The 17,278-nt window shown below is 37.4% G+C and overlaps 3 protein-coding genes across 3 annotated transcripts in view; 1 reads left to right on the plus strand and 2 right to left on the minus strand.

The window, feature by feature from the left end:
* The window catches only part of clasp1a (cytoplasmic linker associated protein 1a), a 48,629-nt gene extending 45,893 nt beyond the window's left edge, over positions 1–2,736 (minus strand). The window contains exon 1 of the mRNA XM_079464028.1: positions 2,422–2,736. Coding sequence (XP_079320154.1) covers positions 2,422–2,616 — 195 coding nt within the window. The 5' untranslated portion in view covers positions 2,617–2,736. The remainder of the gene's footprint in view (positions 1–2,421) is intronic.
* Positions 2,737–5,150: 2,414 nt separating this feature from the next.
* On the minus strand, positions 5,151–7,876 carry nifk (nucleolar protein interacting with the FHA domain of MKI67). Its single transcript, XM_079464573.1, has 6 exons — positions 7,601–7,876; positions 7,272–7,406; positions 6,854–6,962; positions 6,567–6,778; positions 6,416–6,475; positions 5,151–6,044 (listed from the first exon to the last, which is right to left on the minus strand). The coding sequence occupies exons 1-6, from the start codon at positions 7,712–7,714 to the stop codon at positions 5,880–5,882; spliced, it is 795 nt and encodes a 264-aa protein (XP_079320699.1). The 5' UTR covers positions 7,715–7,876; the 3' UTR covers positions 5,151–5,879.
* A 420-nt stretch (positions 7,877–8,296) lies between these two features.
* LOC306899120 (high affinity cGMP-specific 3',5'-cyclic phosphodiesterase 9A) lies at positions 8,297–15,267 on the plus strand. Its single transcript, XM_079465168.1, has 14 exons — positions 8,297–8,434; positions 9,325–9,474; positions 9,653–9,704; positions 9,839–9,941; positions 10,362–10,504; positions 10,773–10,832; positions 12,408–12,585; positions 12,808–12,930; positions 13,012–13,104; positions 13,898–13,965; positions 14,070–14,172; positions 14,318–14,422; positions 14,521–14,667; positions 14,857–15,267. Exons 1-14 carry the CDS (start codon positions 8,347–8,349, stop codon positions 15,025–15,027), a joined length of 1,584 nt encoding a protein of 527 aa, XP_079321294.1. The 5' UTR covers positions 8,297–8,346; the 3' UTR covers positions 15,028–15,267.
* Positions 15,268–17,278: the final 2,011 nt, after the last annotated feature.

Here is a 17,278-nt window from a genome sequence, read left to right on the forward strand (position 1 = left end):
CATTGCATTAAAAGTCTCAATCTCTATATTACAGTCACAAAGCATATAACAAAATGCCAATATTACGTATTAAAATGCGTACTATTTGGTATCGGTAAAATGCGTACTATTTGGTATCGGTATGGCACTCTTGGAACCTCAACAAATGTGGTACTAAAAATAGTATCAGGTAGTAGGTACTGTACCCAGTGGAAACCCCCCCAAAAGCGAGCTGTACCCCCACTGTACCGTGCAGTTCTATGCAGTGGAAAAGCGCCAGAGGTGTGTTATTATAATATTTAGAGGCTTGGTGCTTTTCTTGTAGGTGCCAAAACAAATAATTTTGTGTTCTCATTTAAACAGAGGTTAAACAACTATTTTAGACTGAACGTCTCGACTGCATATACAGTCTGGATAAGCATTAGTGTATGATGTAAACATGCCAAATGTGTCAGTGCATGATTAGTGCATAAGTTTGGCAATACCACCCTTATAATAGAGACACAACAACCATCAAAATAACCACATTCGCTTTAATTCTGGTTAACCTATCACTTAAAAGGGTTATTAGAAATTAGATTGAACATCTATGATCAACCATACAAAAACTCTCACTTCATCTATTGTAGCTGCCAAACCACATGGGGTAAACTAAACTCACAACGTTTGGGCGAGCCGCGTAATTAATTATACTTTACCAAAGCTATCACACAAGTTGGAAAGTTTTACTCCCTGATAGCAATAACTCCAAAGTCAGTGACAAGTCTGCTGTTACGGAGACACGCCTCCCTTGAAGGGGCAACCTCGCCCGAGCCCTGCCCGAATACTTTCCACATTACTCCTCTCATCATTTGCTCTCCCTGTCAAGGCCGCTGTCATTGTCATTTGGCCTCAGACGGCAGACATCCAGCAAACATGACGTTGACTTAAAAACACAACACTGGTGGTGGGAGAGTCAGATATTTGTGCAAAACACGATAGCCTGTCCAAAGATGTCCATCTGAATGTATATGGCTGTAGCTAGCAATGACTCCTCACAGACAAATGTCAAGATAAAACACAGGTTTATCAAGTAAACTGTCTAACAGCTAGCTAAACAACATTTCAGAATATTACTTAAAAAGCAATGCGATTTTGAAAAATGTAAAAAAAAAATTAAACTTTGAGACCAACCATTATGGTTGATGTTTACGCGCTTGAGGAAGTGCCATCATCAAAAAAGTTCTAACCTCCACAAGACATTATTGTCAAAATAAGAAATCACATGCAGCATTCTGCACAGACCAAAACAAATGATAATAAATAAGGCAAAACGCATGGGCATCTCTGACTCGGCACTGTGAGGTCAAAGCTGAATATTTCAAAGACAATCTGTCTAGTGGTTCTAAAATGATTTTTGGCATCATTCCTCTAAAACACTTTATCTCCATTAATTGCTACTGTTGCAGTAAGATTTCCTCGGAGACGAAACGAGCAACTGAGTACAATATATCTCAGCCATCTTATCTCAACCTGCCGTCTTCTAAAATCCCTACTGCCACTGTGGTCAATGTAAGACACCTATTGCAGAAATAAAGCATCAACATCATTAATACTTTGCATTCAACAATGATAAGGTAATTTACACATTATTCCCAAAACAATATATTGCTTAAAATAAAGCATTCAAGTAAACGTTTATGGCACAGTGAAAAAATGAAGTAAATAACTTTACTTTAATTGAAAAATTAAAAGTATATCAACTTACAACAGCCATCCAACTAATCTTCATAAAGGTAATAATAGTGATAAGAATATATTATGTTGTTAAAAAACACACAACAGTAAATTGATTTGAGCAAAACCAACTTAATTGTGTTGACCTAACTAAACCTATTTAATTGGAATAAATTAAATTGTGTGTAAAAACATTAATTAATTAAATGATATACAGGTAATAAATTCATTTTCTGAGTGTATATTTATATTTCTACTTTATCAAGCTTGACTGTCCCTGGTCCCTGTAAGATTTTACTGTATGGAAAACACCAGCTTGGACAAACAAAATGTTTTGTTTTCTTCCACGGACGAACGGAAGCCAAATGGGTTTCTAACAACATGAGGGTGAGTCAATGTAGCCAGAGTTTCATTTTAGGGTCAACTTTAATCCTTTAATCATCTTAGCACTATATTTTGTATAGTGAAGCCTGTCATTGTCATTTCGGAACTTGAATGCCTGTAAACGTTCCAGTGACCTCAAAAGCCTATTCAGATTGTGATGAGCGTGCCCGAGGGGTCGTTTCAGGCCCTAAAATCTGTGCCAGACAACTGCCTGAAGGAGAATCCTAAAAAAAGTCCTTTCTTTACAACCCATAAAACTCCACCAGGTCCTCTTATTGTCTCAGTCGCCACAAAGCCTGCAGAACGTTATGGTAAATGTAAAAGCACATAGTGATCTCTTACCTTAAAGTTGCTTGAATTAACCCAGGAGGTGGCAATTCCATCCACCATCTTATCCAATGCGGTCTGGTCACTCTCCAGGTCGTGAAACTTGTTAGCATCTGTGATGTAGTCAATGAGCTCCGGGCCCATCTGCAACCTGCGGGCCACATCTTTCTGTAGCACCTGCGTGAGACAGTACTCCATATTGGGCTCCATGGCCTACGATGTCCTGCCACTACCCGCGTGGCAGTGGGGACGGAAAACAAAAAAACGGCCTTTAGCACGTGCGATCCAGGAAAAACAAGAACACCCTTATTATTCCGTGTTGGTGAAACCTACGAGTGCCACAGACTGGCAAGAGATTGAGTAGTAGGGATGCAAGCTCGGGAATGCAAACAATGCACCATATGTGACCAGACAACAGCTGATGTGGATTGCAAATTCTCCTTTTTTTCCTTTTGGAGAGAGGAAGCCAAACCACTAGGAGCAGCAGAAGTGGTCTTGGTTGAACCAGCAGTACATATGACGACTAGTAGAGTAAAGAGAAGGTCCAGTAGAGCTCTGCTTCATAATTCAGAGGTCCTTCCTGCTCTGGATGAGAAGAGAGAGCTGTTAGCGGAGTATCATTTTCTGGACATCAAAGGCCAACGTGGCCAGACCTATGTTTTTGTCAACTCAGATCAGCACCCTTTGATGGTGATATAACTCAAATGGTGCCTGCTTGCTCTCCAGCATTTATTGGCTGACCCCAATAAGGGGCTTTGAGTCATACAGCAAAAGAGGAATCACACAGGCACATGGTGAAAATGTTCTCTAAAAGAAAGGATTTGCCCATTTTCAGGCACTAGCATGATTATCTGAAAATTTAGAGAAATATAAGACTACCAGGTGTAAACGCATTTATACCATCAGTGGCATACCTGCCTCCCCACTACATCGGCAAAAGCACTCATGGGAATAATGTGGCTACATTCACAGGTGGACTCTGCAAACAGTAAATCTATTAATCCAATAAGAAGATTATCTGACAGTAGGCGGACTCTAAATTTTCTGACATTTTTCAGAATATGATATGAATATGATTAAGATGCACTGCTCTCATAAGGAAATGTGTGGGTGTGAGTACAGTCGCAAGTCTACGACCACATTGGAAATCGGGAATTTAAATTCTGGATATAAACAAAAGTTTAGTAGTAGTAAGATTTTAGTAGAGCTAGCATATTTCGAAAATAATGCAGATTAAATGAATATGCATATTTTTATAATTCTGCCCCATTTTAGGTCACCGATCAAATGAAAGCAGTTAAATGACGAGTTAAAAAGCCAGTTCACCCAAAAAACTATAGTTCTGGCATCTCGTATTTACTGTTTACCCTCATGTCATTCAAAATCGGTGTATGACTTTTTTTCTGTGGAACACAAAAGAAGATATTTTGAGAAACGTCTCACTTGTGTCCTTTCAATGTAAGTCAGTGGGGGCTGATACTAATACCTTATTTTGTGTTCTCTGGCAGAAAATGTCAAGATACAGATTTGGAATGACATTTGTGTGAGTTAATGATGAAAGAAATTTATTTTTAGGCGAAATATTCCTTTAATCATGTTAATCGTGTAAAATTGAAGTACACACGATGCTCTTGAAATGTTATAATATGGATCATTAGGTTCTGTCCACACCTGTTATAGTTAACAAGATAAAATCACACCTTATTTTTCTAAATAAACATTTCACACATTATTGAGCTAATACTGTAGTGTCTATTCATTAAGAGAAAAAATGTCTTTAACCTTTGTTGTCACGTGCAGTTTTGCTTAGTATAGTTTACATTACAAGCCGGTGCCTGTAGCTTATCTTTCTACACTACACAATGGTGGGAGAAGATTTACAATACCTCCTAACTCTGTAAAGACCAGAGAACGAATGGGTTCATAAACTGAATATAATACAAATTTGATTCTACGTATCACACATTACATCATCGTTCAATACTGTCCTGTGAGCCACAGCTAATGTCATCCGTGATTTACCTGCATCATCTTCAAACCACACAACAGAAGCATCAGAAAACAACTTATGATAAGAAATATGAGCTTACAAGTCTGTAAAACGCATTATATACAGAAAACTGGTAAAGCGATTAAAATAAAGCATAAACTGATGTTTTTACACAGATACAGTAACGCTGCTACAGGATCGTCTGTCATATACCCTAAATAAGATCCTTTACTCCCGAATCCCGGCTTTAAACATCCCATTGTCCACTACTAAACACTTTAACAATTAAAATAGTAATACCCTTAGTTTAAACATAGCTGATCTGTCATTAAATACCGAGTGTTTTCAAACGAGATCTGGCTGAATTTCTATCTTTTTCATTGATCATATAGCTGGTCATGCTAGCTCTCATTAGCCGGTCGAATAAACTATCAAAACTACGGGAACAATCTGAAAATCATTTGACAAGAATGGCAAGATCGGTTGAAAAAAAAGGTAATTTACTCACTCTGCTGGATTTCACGGAGTTTTTGGAATAAAATGACAGGCGTTGCTTTCTTTAAGGTAAGCGAGGTTGGTCTCTCTAGTACTCTTGTAGACACAATGATGGAGCCGTTGTGCGCATGCGCCAAACACATCTACGCTGTGAATGATTTAATAAGAAATCCCCTTACAGCTTTGATGCAAATGTTGCACCATGTCAACGTGTGTAATTCCATTTTGCTCATTTTTTTATTCTACAATTAAACAAATTAACCGAAGGGCTTTCACGTTTATTTTGCATGTGAAAATATCTTTTCAATGTCACTGTCACGTTTTCTGGTCTAATTTTAACATATTCTTCAACCCAAAATCTTACTGTCAAGCAAGTATTAGACATTTAGTTTTATTATGGTCGCGATGCCACATGGTGTTGTTTAAAACAATGAACGTTCACAATAGAAAAGATATAACTCCACCTAGCGGGCTTACTGAGCAATGCAATTCTATTTCAACATTTTTGTCTCTGCCCCACATTTCAAACACAATCCTTAAGCTTGGAATTCAGTATCTAGTAGATCACTATAAAAAAGATAATATATTTTTATAAATTTCTGTTTTAATCACTTGATTTAACAATATTACAATGTCTGAACATAGTACTATACAAAATACATACAGAAATACAAAAACTGTTCTGTTTACTGCTCCGAATTCACTTTCGGATAAGCTTTAAACATACTTTGTGTATAACAGTCATTTCATTGGGTACAGCCCCGGAAAGACCACACTGTCTCCATAAAACATCTCAGATCAAAACGATGCATAAATATTGAGGCACTTCCCCAAATAACCCAAAAAGATTAGCCAGGGTAATGTGTGTATTCCTCTTCTCCTGCTATAGGGAAGGACTGAACCCTAGTCATATAAAATGACTTTGAAAACAAGAGTCCACTGACCCTTTCAAACAGGGTTTTAAGTTCATTGGTTTAATTAGATCTTTTTATTGTGCGTCCTCCTCTTCACACTCAGAGTCTTCCTCGCTATTTTCAATATCATCAAAGTTTTCTGGGACTGGTTTGATGACAATCTCTTCGTCGTCATCGTCATCAACTTTGATGGACTTCCTCCTCTCCAACAGTGATGGGGTACAAACAGGTGTGACATCCTACAGTAAAAAAAGTATTTAAACTCTGGAGGTGCAAGAGTATCATGTTTTTGTAAGCCATTTTAATATAGTAAGTGTTGGCACATGGGTTTTATTGTGAGTCATACTGACTGCCAATAAGCTTAAAAATGTACCATTTTCTGTCGGCACAATTATCTTACTCCAGTCCATGTATACAACTGGAGTAATTTTCAGTATGTGCCACAAACTAAGCAGTTTCAACCACTTACTAGCTAACAACGCTTCAGTTCACAAACATCAGGCAAACAGATCTAGTTTGAGTTTCCTTAATATTTCCACAATGAGAATTTCTGAATATCATTCAGCAACAAATTACTTTTCCCAGTAAAAACTGAAATACTTAATCTTACCTCACTGCAAACTGAAACATCCGGGTCAGATTTGCCTTTTTTATCAGGAACCTGAGCTGCCTAAAGAGTGGAGTTTAAAAAAGATGATAAGACAAAACAAAACAGAAGAACGCATTTCTAAACACTTCCAAAATCAAATCAAAGTGCTTACAAATCCTGGGAAATCATAGTCGATGCCCTTCGCTGCCAGTCTCTTGCGTAGCTTAGACTCTTTCTTCAAGAGTTTTGCAGTAAGTTTCTTCACGTCCTCTGGCTCGTGTGTTTTGTTATATCTAGTCACCGCGGGGTGCTTTGGCTTCTTGAAGCCCGATTGGGAACCTGCAAAGAGCTTTTCATGGACCTTCTCAGGTGGTATCAATTCACCTGAACAGAAAAAAAACCCTGAATAAATGATGTTGGAATTCAACGAATGCTACATTTCGTTCCTTCTTAACTCACACTTTAAGAGTCTTTCTCTCATAAGATAGTTGTTCATCGTTTCAGCGACAATCTTGGCCACCTCATCACACTCAAACTCCACAAATCCGTAGCCTTTGCTCCCTCCAGTCTGTAAAATACAATGCACGTTTTACATTTAGAACAATATCGATAGTAAAAGCAATTATATCCAAATCCCTGTTTGTACATTATCAGTGTTGGTACATGGGTTTCATTGCACAATCACATTGAGTTGGCAATAAGCTATATGTACCATATTGATGTAGGCACAATTATCTTACCCAAGGTAACGAATGCCAAAGGTAATTTTCAATGTGCCAAACTCAGTATGTTTGCTAGCGTATAGCAACTCAAAAACACAACATAAATACATTAAAAACCACACAGAACACTTAACTTCGCATAGCACACAACTTACCTTCTTACTCCTGGAAACTCTTACTCTTAAGACCGTGCCAAACTGCTTAAAGTAAGCTTTCAACTGAGGCTCGAACAATCCACGTGGAAGATGGGCCACATAAAGCACTCCAGGAGTCATAGACTGGGCATTAGCCTGGAAAGAATTAATCCACAAAACAGTTATAAAAACGGCCATTGTCGCAAATTACAGCTGCACGTTTGAACTCTATAACAATATACGTCTTTCCAAACAACTAAAGAGAATTCTGTTTACTCAGTTTCGTAAAGATCACTAAATACTGGTAATGGCTAACTAATGTCAGCTAAGCACATGTTCACATACCGTACCGTTTTAGGACGAGCCTTCACTTGCTGAATCTTTTTCTTAAACTCAGCATCGTCTTGTGGATTCAAAGCGAGCAGGGTTTTCTGCGGCTTAATTGTCGACTTGACTTCTGTCATGTTTAAATATGCGTATTGTCAAATATGTCGCGCTGCACAACCGTGTATCTCGCACCCTCTCCTATAACCACGTTGCGCTAACAGGAAACTGAGGTCGTTCTTGAAATTTCAAAATAAAAGTCGCGTTTAAAGGGTTCCAATCACAGCGACAAACATGACGTCACGTTAGAGCGATCGTAGTTTCCGTTTTATGTCTGTTTTTTAAATTAGTTTACAGGTTTAAAGAGAACTGTTTACCTGCTTAAAAATATGACATATAAATGCGTTGAGGCAACATTTATATATTTTTGGGAGCTTTTTTTTAATCTCTCTGTCTTTTTTTGTTTGTTTTGCACCACAGAGTTGAAATAGTGTACTTTAGAAAATGTTAATAGTAATAATAAACATGTGTGCTTTGTATATACATCAACATATACATATGTATAATAACTTTACGAATATAGTTAAGCAAAACCTTTTATTTTTTCTGTTCTACTGATCGAAAGAGAAGTGCGCAGGATAAAGTAGGCGTGTACTAGATTTGTGCTGTAAAAGAGGGCGGGGTTTGTAAGTGTTGGGTCACCGATGTAGTGGTGCACAACTGCACACACATCAGTCAGCAAAGGTGAGAGTGCAGCAGATCATCACCTGACATGGCTTCTAAAATCATTTATTTTACAGTGAATGGTAGACCAGAACAAGCAGAATTTCCTATTGACTGCCCTGCACAAGATGTCAAGGGTAAGGTGCATGTTTTCTCTCAAATCATATTATTATTCTGTTATTCAAAGTTGCAGGACTATTTAAGCATAAGTAAAATTGTGTTTTAGTTGAATGAAAGTATTGTTGTGTTATGGTATGTAGTAAATGTTGAAGCTATGAATTAAGCAATTTGTTTTTAAATGGACCATTTTAATGATAAAGTTAGGTAAGAAATATAAAAAAAGAATGACAAATATAATATTCTAATTAAAAATATGTATACATTTGTATGCTGAGTCCGTCAGAGAAAGATTGCTGTTGATCATAAAAACAGTCTTTCTCTTTTATGAATGGCTGCATCTTTAATTTATGCACTGCCACATCAAATAGGTTTCTCTATGAAAAAAAAGGTTTTTGTTATGTCCAGATCGGCTCTCTGCCCCCGTTAGCTTTTATTTTCCTGAAAGCAAGCTGGAGGGCTCCTATGAATCTGAAGTACAGCATAACAACGTCTTAAATACACTCCTCTTCATCATGGCCGGCATAAAGAGCTATCCTGTTTATCTGGATGCGTTTTGTTTGTTTGTTGAGACTTCTGTTCAGTTGTGCAGGTTTGAGTAATATAAACATCCAGTTAAAGCTCTTTTTTATATATTTGTATAAAACCATCCCCGTATTCAACGGATAGATTTGTAATCGCTGACTCTAAATTAAGCATCATTCTTCAGTTAGACATCTACAGCCACAGGTGGTCCTGATGTCTGCCGGTCAAGCAGCCTAAGCAGACATATGACATTTTTACTCCCCTTCTCACTTAATTCAAGACTTACGAAGTTTCCGTGCTTATACAGCGTTACGTATTTTAACTCAGTTCAGAAGAGGATGAGATAAATAAACAATATTAATATGTGTGTTTGTTTGCATTACAGACCTTTTCCGAGCTGCGGCTGAGGCGGGACCTCATGACATTCTAAAACTCTATAATACTAAAGGCAATATCATTAATATCTCCCCTCAGCTGGCCCCCAACAGCCCTCACTCATGCTATAAACTGAAAGTGGTGGCTGCAGACTGCAACAGTAAGATGTATCATCCTATTTTGTATTATTATTAGATACCGTATTATTATGTATCATATACAGTACCACCAGGACTATGAGAAAGACAGCGATAGACAAATGAGTGCCTTTGGTTGTTGTTTTGTATGCTGTTGAAGATCCAATCATAACCATATTGAACGGTTCTGTGATCTTTTAGGTGCAGAGCTGGTTGATGATCTGGGATTCGACCTCTCATCATTGGAGAAAAGGTCGTTTTAAGTTTAAAGAGAAAAGTCACTACCCCTTTATGGCATTGATCAAACAAAAAAATAAGTCTAGCCCAAGAAGAAGATGTTTGCATGAGCGACTAATTCATATACTGTATCATTTGATTTTGAATCAGATTACAGAGTCTGGAGAAAAGAATCCTTACTGAAGCAGCAGAGACTCCTGTCATCGTTTATGAGATGAAGAGACAGGTGGAATCATTCAGAGAAAAGCTGGAGGTATAAACTTTGTGTTGTGTATTAATTTCTTAAAGATTTAAAAAAAATTTTTTTCGGACATATACCTTGGGGAAAATACAATTGTTATTACCATCATTGTACTGTACTATGGTACCACTAGCCTACCATAGTATATTTTGTAAGCAGAATGAACAAACCTTTAGATCCGTCTGTAGACCAAAAGCCAAAACAACAGCTGTATTGTGCCATTATTTCTATTTTTAGGATTTAAACATGTTAATATTCATATTCAAATTTTTCATTTTTAAAATGCGTTAGAGGATTTACACTTAGAAATGTTACAGAGGTTTAATTAATATTAAAGAATTACTTATTTTATCCCTCTATCTGTCAATACACTAGGTATTATTTGCATAAAAGCGTTTCCGGGAGTTTATAGCATCATGTGTTTTAATGCAGAGTGTTGAGCACCTGAGCTGGTTGGGGTTGTTCAAAAACATGTCTGAAGGCACTCACAAGCCATCACCTTTCTACCATAAAAGAACTCTGCGCAAGGCCCGTGAGGAGTGTGTGCACGTCAGGGAACAATTCATCCAAATGAGGTAACATTTCTGTCGCTTCCGCAGGAGCAGTATACCCGCTGAAAAGACCTACATATATCAAAAGATGACTCGGTCAACCTTCATCAGAATGACCATGTTGGTTGACTAGATTCAGTATCCAAGTTTGCATGGTTAGTTTATAGTTGTAAATTCGCACTGGTCTATTTTTAACTTTTCGGTGGGGATAAACATTTATTATACAAAGTCTGTTTTTTTTAGTTTTGAAAGTACCATTTTAATTCTTATTAAAAATGTTTATTCTGAACAGTTCTCTTGAAGTTTCTGAAGAGGTGAGACAGTATCTTAAAAAACCAACTTTTGATAACTGGTGAGTTATTTTCGAATGTGCAATTACAGTACAATCATAAACAGTAAATGTTCATAGTTTTTTATTTTCCTTACACCTAACTGTGGCTACATGACGGCAATGTACTGTTTATCGGAAAAACATGTAAGACATAGTGTCTTCACAGTTGTTGTAACTGCGGAGTGGTGCACCTGCCAAACGCGAATAGCAAATTGTTAGTAAAGCAAAGCACAGCACTTCTAAAATAAGCATAAAGAACACAGACAAGAGCCCTTTCATCTTCCCGAAGGGCCTCATATCAATATCAATGGTTCTGTCAGAGGTTTACAAATCAAAAGCAATTCTTATGAGCAAAGGGTTGGATCTCTGTGTTCATTAATGTACAGGTGCATCTCAATTCATTAAAATATCGTATTTTCTGAAGTCCAAAGTCAATACAGCCATCTACCAGGAAATCTTAGAGCAATTCATGCTTCCTTCTGCTGAAAAGCTTTATGGAGATGCTGATTTCATTTTCCGGCAGAACTTGGCACCTGCCCACAGTGCCAAAGGTACCAAAAGCTGGTTCAATGACCATTGTGTTACTGTGCTTGATCGGCCAGCAAACCTGCCTGACCTGAACCCCACAGAGAATCTATGGGGTATTGTCAAGAGGAAGATGAGAGACACCAGACCAAACAATGCAGATGACCTGCAGGCCGCTATCAAAGCAATAGGGCTTCTGTTACACCTGAGCAGTGCCACATGCTGTTTGCCTCCATGCCACACCGCATTGATGCAGTAATTCATGCAAATGGAGGCCCAACCGAGTATTGAGTGCATAGAAGTGAACATACGTTTCAGAAGCCTGACATTTCTGTTTAAAATATCCTTTTTTATTGATCTTATGCTATATTCTCATTTTCTGAGACACTGAATTTTGGGTTTTCATTATCTGTAAGCCATAATCATCACATTTTGTCATTTAGCAGATGCTTTTACCCAAAGCGACTTACAAAGAGTTCAGGGAGCAATAAGCGATATGTCATACAGGAGCAATATACAATAGGTGCTGATACAAAGTTACTAGTTTCGACAAAAGCTACCTGTTGAGAAAAGGTAGTGATCCTAAAACAATATTGACCTTTTCATAATAATCTAATTCGTTGAGATGCACCTGTATTAGTCTTACAAGAGGTGTTGTTGAAACCAGGCTTTTCAAACACATGATACAGTTTTCCCTTTGGGGATAACCGAAAAAGGAAATAAAGTTTTACATTTATAAAGATTTACAGAGATAGTTCACCCCCCAAAATATTAAATTAAGCTATTCCTCCTCATGTCATTGCAAACCTGTAAGACTTTATTGCAACCTTACAACATAGCCTCCATTGATTTCAATAGCATGGACACAAAACCACAGACATTTGTCAAAATATATGTCTTCATGTTCCGAAGGAAAAAGTTATATACAGGTTTTTAATGGTGTCTGGGTGAAAAAAATGATGACAGAGTTTTCATAAACTGTCCCTTTAAGGTATGTATGTATTGATCTAGTGGTAAATGTGTGTTTATATATAAATATACTTTGCCTTAAAATATTGTGTGCTGTTGTAGGCAATGGGAAGATGCTGAGATAATGGTGCTACTTCAGGTGATGTACACAGATCTGGATTTCATCTCTACCTTCAATATTGAGCTGGATGTACTGCAACAGTTCCTTTATGAGGTGTATAGACGGTACAACAACATCCCTTTCCACAACTTCAAGCACTGCTTCTGCGTCACTCAGATGGTGAGTTTGAGTGAAGGACCAATCAGTCCCAACATTAAGGTTCCATCAAAGCACTTCAGTTATCCTCTTCACCATCTGCTAGATTAATAAACTTCATGTCCCAGACAGCCTTCATTTCACCCATAGGGCAGGATTATTTTGATCAAATAAAAGTATACATTTTTGGGTACAATGTTCTCTTCGTGAACACTGAAGAGCACTCATGTCCCATCTGTTTGGCAGATGTATGGTCTGATATGGCTGACAGATCTCAGGAATAAAATTGACAGCATTGACCTTCTCATCATGCTGACCTCAGCTGTCTGTCACGATCTGGACCACACAGGTTATAACAATGCCTACCAGGTGAGATGGACGTTGTCTTATGGACAGACACTGTTGAGAAGGGCGTAAACGGCACATTGATGGAAATCTGTCCTGTTTCAGATTAATGCACGCACTGAACTTGCCTTGAGATATAATGACATCTCCCCATTGGAAAATCACCACTGTGCTGTAGCCTTCGAAATCCTTGAAAAGGTAAAGCTGTTCTTTGTTTTAGGTACTGTATTGTAATGTATAAAAAAATAATTTCAATGTTTTCGTTACGGTGCTTGCAAGGCATTCTGGACTGATAATCCTCAGACATTCAGGTTGATGGTTTGTTCTAAAATCCCCATTAAATTGAAAAGTTAAAAGTGAAGTTTTTTTTTTTTCGTATAAATTTGTTAGCTTTGTGCACCAAAATATTGATAGCATCCACATTTAGAAAATATAGCCATTCGAAACTTCATACTCAAAACTGTACAAATCAAAGACGTTTATGACAGCCTGCACATAAGCTTCTCATCAACTAAATCCTTTTGTGGCTATGTCAGAAGAGGGAGGAGCCACTCAGTATGTCCTACCATACATTTCAGTACTTTCAGTGTAAATGACGAACAAAATTGAATATTTCAAGTGTGATCTTTAAAGTGTTAAGGCAATGCAAATTTGTGTTTAACATAGAATCAGATTTTTAGATAAAAAACGATACCTTTAATGACAATTAAGATTACATTTGTTACAGATTACATCAGATTTTATTTGTCTGGGCTGTCTTGAATGCTTCAAAGATTCTTTAAACAAGACGCATACTCTGATGCAACAGAAACTAAAAAAAACCTTTTTGTAAAAACTTCAATCCAAAACTAAATATAAATGAAATAAAATGACTATATTCGTCAGATGCTTTGCAAGCACGGGTATTTATGTCTAGAGCTATAGTGAAATAATGCAGCTGTATAAAAGCACAAGAAGCCGAATCAAAGACGGTCCTGGTATCTGATTTCAGACTGAATGCAACATTTTCCGAAACCTGTCAATGGAGCAATTCAAAAGAATAAGAGAGGGCATCATTAAGTATAGTATTTACTCTTCTACATATATAACATATATATGTATATATATATATACTGTATTTGTAAACAGAAACTCATGACTACTGTACTATTACAACGCTGCAGGTGCATTCTCGCAACTGATATGACCAGACATATTGAAATCCTCACCAAATTCAAAACTATTCTACCTGTGTTTGACTTCAGCAACAAAGATCACAGAGACGTGGTGAGTACAGTCATATCATTTTGTGTGCACATTGGTCCAGGAATTTAAATGAAATTTGATCAGTTGTAATAACCCTTGGCTAGTTTTCAGCTGTCAGTCTGTCAATTTAAGACACTTTCTGTCTGGCCACATTTTTATATTGCAGTTGATGATGATAATGATTAAAGTAAGTGACATCTCCAATGAGGCAAGACCCATGGACGTGGCAGAACCATGGCTGGACTGTCTGCTACAGGAGTTCTTCAACCAGGTAAAATCTCAGAATAAGAGCTGCTAGAATTGTTTTTTTCCCCTGTAATATTCAAAACATTTAGCAACAGTTTTTTTCTCGTTTCAATATGTGTTTAGAGTGACATGGAGAAGTTGGAAGGTCTCCCTGTCACCCCATTCATGGATCGGGATAAAGTGACCAAACCTTCTTCTCAGACTGGCTTCATCCGCTTTGTTCTCCTTCCTCTCTTTATTGAACTAGCCAATCTATTCCCAAGTCTTGAGGTAAGAACCCAGAGTTATCGAAGTCATTGGTGACAGTAAGGTACGAGAATAGTGCTATAAAAATGTGCATACAGCAATGCAACATTTTGCATAGCTCACAGTTTGTAATGTTGGTCTCCATTTGCTGGCATTAGAATTTGTGATGAGGTTAATTATCCATTTTTTTTTCTTGCGTCTCACAACATCTAGCAACACATCATTGACCCAGTACGGAAAGCCCTGGACTATTACACAGAAATGGGGAAAGCTGTCGAGAGAGAGAAACAGAACCGGGTCCAGAGTGAGAAGATGATCAAGCCCAGTACCTCAGGTCAGCCAGAAGGTCATCCAGAGCCCAGCAGAGCAACAAAACCCCTGTAATCTGCCATCAGACTTTGTCTCAATTTAAAGATACGATTAAATGTAAAGAACCGATGCCATAGAGAGTGTTGTTATTAAATGTAAATGAAAATGCATTTATGGTACTTTCATATTTTACAGTATTGGACTCATTTTGAACTGTAATTGGATCTTTAAGCAATCTTAAATGTTTCCGTTTCATTGCATATCAAAACTTTCATTTTCCATGCTTTAATACATGTTATTAAATAACACTGCTTTAAAACAAAACGAAGGTCTACCTCTTGTCAATAATAGTAAAGCTTTGCATGGAGTAATGCAGGAGGTCGTGAACATGCACAGTGAAGCCAGAAGATGGCGCTGCAAGAAGCTGTAATATCTTACCAGTGGCTGTTCATCTTTTTACTATAATTGAGTCTTGTATGAAACTACGTTTTGTTATGATTAACCATTGACTATTTGTCAATGAGTTAAAAATGAAAAGCCACAACGAATTATCGCCGATTCTTTTACAATACATTTTATTTACAAAAGAAAATGCAACTAAATCACCTATTCACACTTATATTTTCCCAAAAGATGCGTGCACTCCTCTCAAATACCACCCTACCCACAATTCAGTTTAAACCAGCTTAAAATTCAGTTCAATGCGGTAGCATGCAGCACTGTACACATTTGCATAGTAAGTGGCTGTCATTTATTTTAGAGTAAGTTCCCATCATCTTTTCTCAACATACTTTTGCATGATATAGCACTTTCACTGAGGCAAAACATAATCTGTCGCCAGGCCAGGAAGATACATCTGTGCGTGGTTTTAACGGGGCTGTGGTACTTAAGATTACTTAAGATCTACAATATCTGAACACTAGTTGAAAAAATAGAACAGAGAGAAGCCAAGTCAAGTCAGCTTTATTTATATGGCGCTTTTTACAATTTTCATTGTTACAAAGCAGCTGTACATTGACTATAAGTAAAACATAAAAGGTTATGGAAGTCAAAACACAGGTCAAATATCAGACAGACTATAAATTCCTATATGCAGTGTTAATTAAATAAGACTATCAAATTCTAGCAGCCCCCCCGGCCAGGCAAACAGTGCAAAACAGTATGCAAACGGTGGCGATGAACCCAAAACTCCATTGGAGGAGAAAATAAACCTCAGAGGGAAACCAGGCCTAACCAGGGGATTCCAGTTCCCCTCTGGCAAAAACTGCTGCCTCCTTACAAGCTCGACAGTATACAACAAGGCAAAATAAAAAAAGTTAGATTTAAAATTATCATTAATAATCTACATTTACATTTATTCATTTGGCAGACGCTTTTATCCAAAGCGACTTACAAGTAGTTTTTTGTTACAGTGGCACGTTACTGCAGAGCAATCAGGGGTAAGGTGCCTTGCTCAAGGGCCCTTCATTCATGACCTGCTGGCACTGAGATTAGAACCAGAAACCTTCTGATCACGAGCCCAACGCTCTAACCATTAAGCCACAGCTGAATCTAATAGCGACTGCAGTTTTGTAGAGTCGCCACGTCCTTCGTCCAGCATTTGTCAGGTCTGGGAATGGATTGCGCCCTGCCGGCTCCGGTAACCTTGAACTGCGTCCTGCCCGCTCTGGTAACCTTGGAACAATGAGACAAGACTGGCTGAGAGTAGAGTACTGTTCTGCACTCTTTGATGCAACAAATGCATCAGTTGTTATTGGAAGTGTCCCTGGTCCCTGGAGAAAACCATTCAACGTAAATGTTGGATGTATATATGGTTGTCACATCAGAGTAAATTACCTACGATTTTCTCTAACCCTAACATATAGCCTACTTATTTAAAAGTTAAGGCATAATTTTAAAAATATATACAAAAAATATATAATACAACGGTAACATGAGACTTTCATAGAGACAATGAAAGTCAATAAAATAAAAATGAATATAGGGCAATGATGGTTCCTGAGCATTTGGTATATTGTCAGCAAAACCGGTTTAAATTGAAGGATCATATAGGAACAGCTTGTACATGTTTTTAAGAATTTTGATGTTTGATTCTTATACCAAAATAAGAGTTTCTGGCTATACTTAGGAGATACATTTGGAGAAAAATACTGTTTTGTAACATGTAAAAGTCTTATCTTGTAAATATAATTAGTAGTTAATCGTTTTCTTTACTCTTATTTAATAATAAACATAATTTAAAAACAAAATATCCAAAACGTTCAAATAATTCTCATATAATATGAAGTAAATTCTGACATTCTATAATTTAGAGATACCTATTGCT

The sequence above is a fragment of the Barbatula barbatula genome (genome assembly GCF_947034865.1).
Source record: "Barbatula barbatula genome assembly, chromosome: 9".
In the NCBI taxonomy this organism is placed as follows: Eukaryota; Metazoa; Chordata; class Actinopteri; order Cypriniformes; family Nemacheilidae; genus Barbatula; species Barbatula barbatula.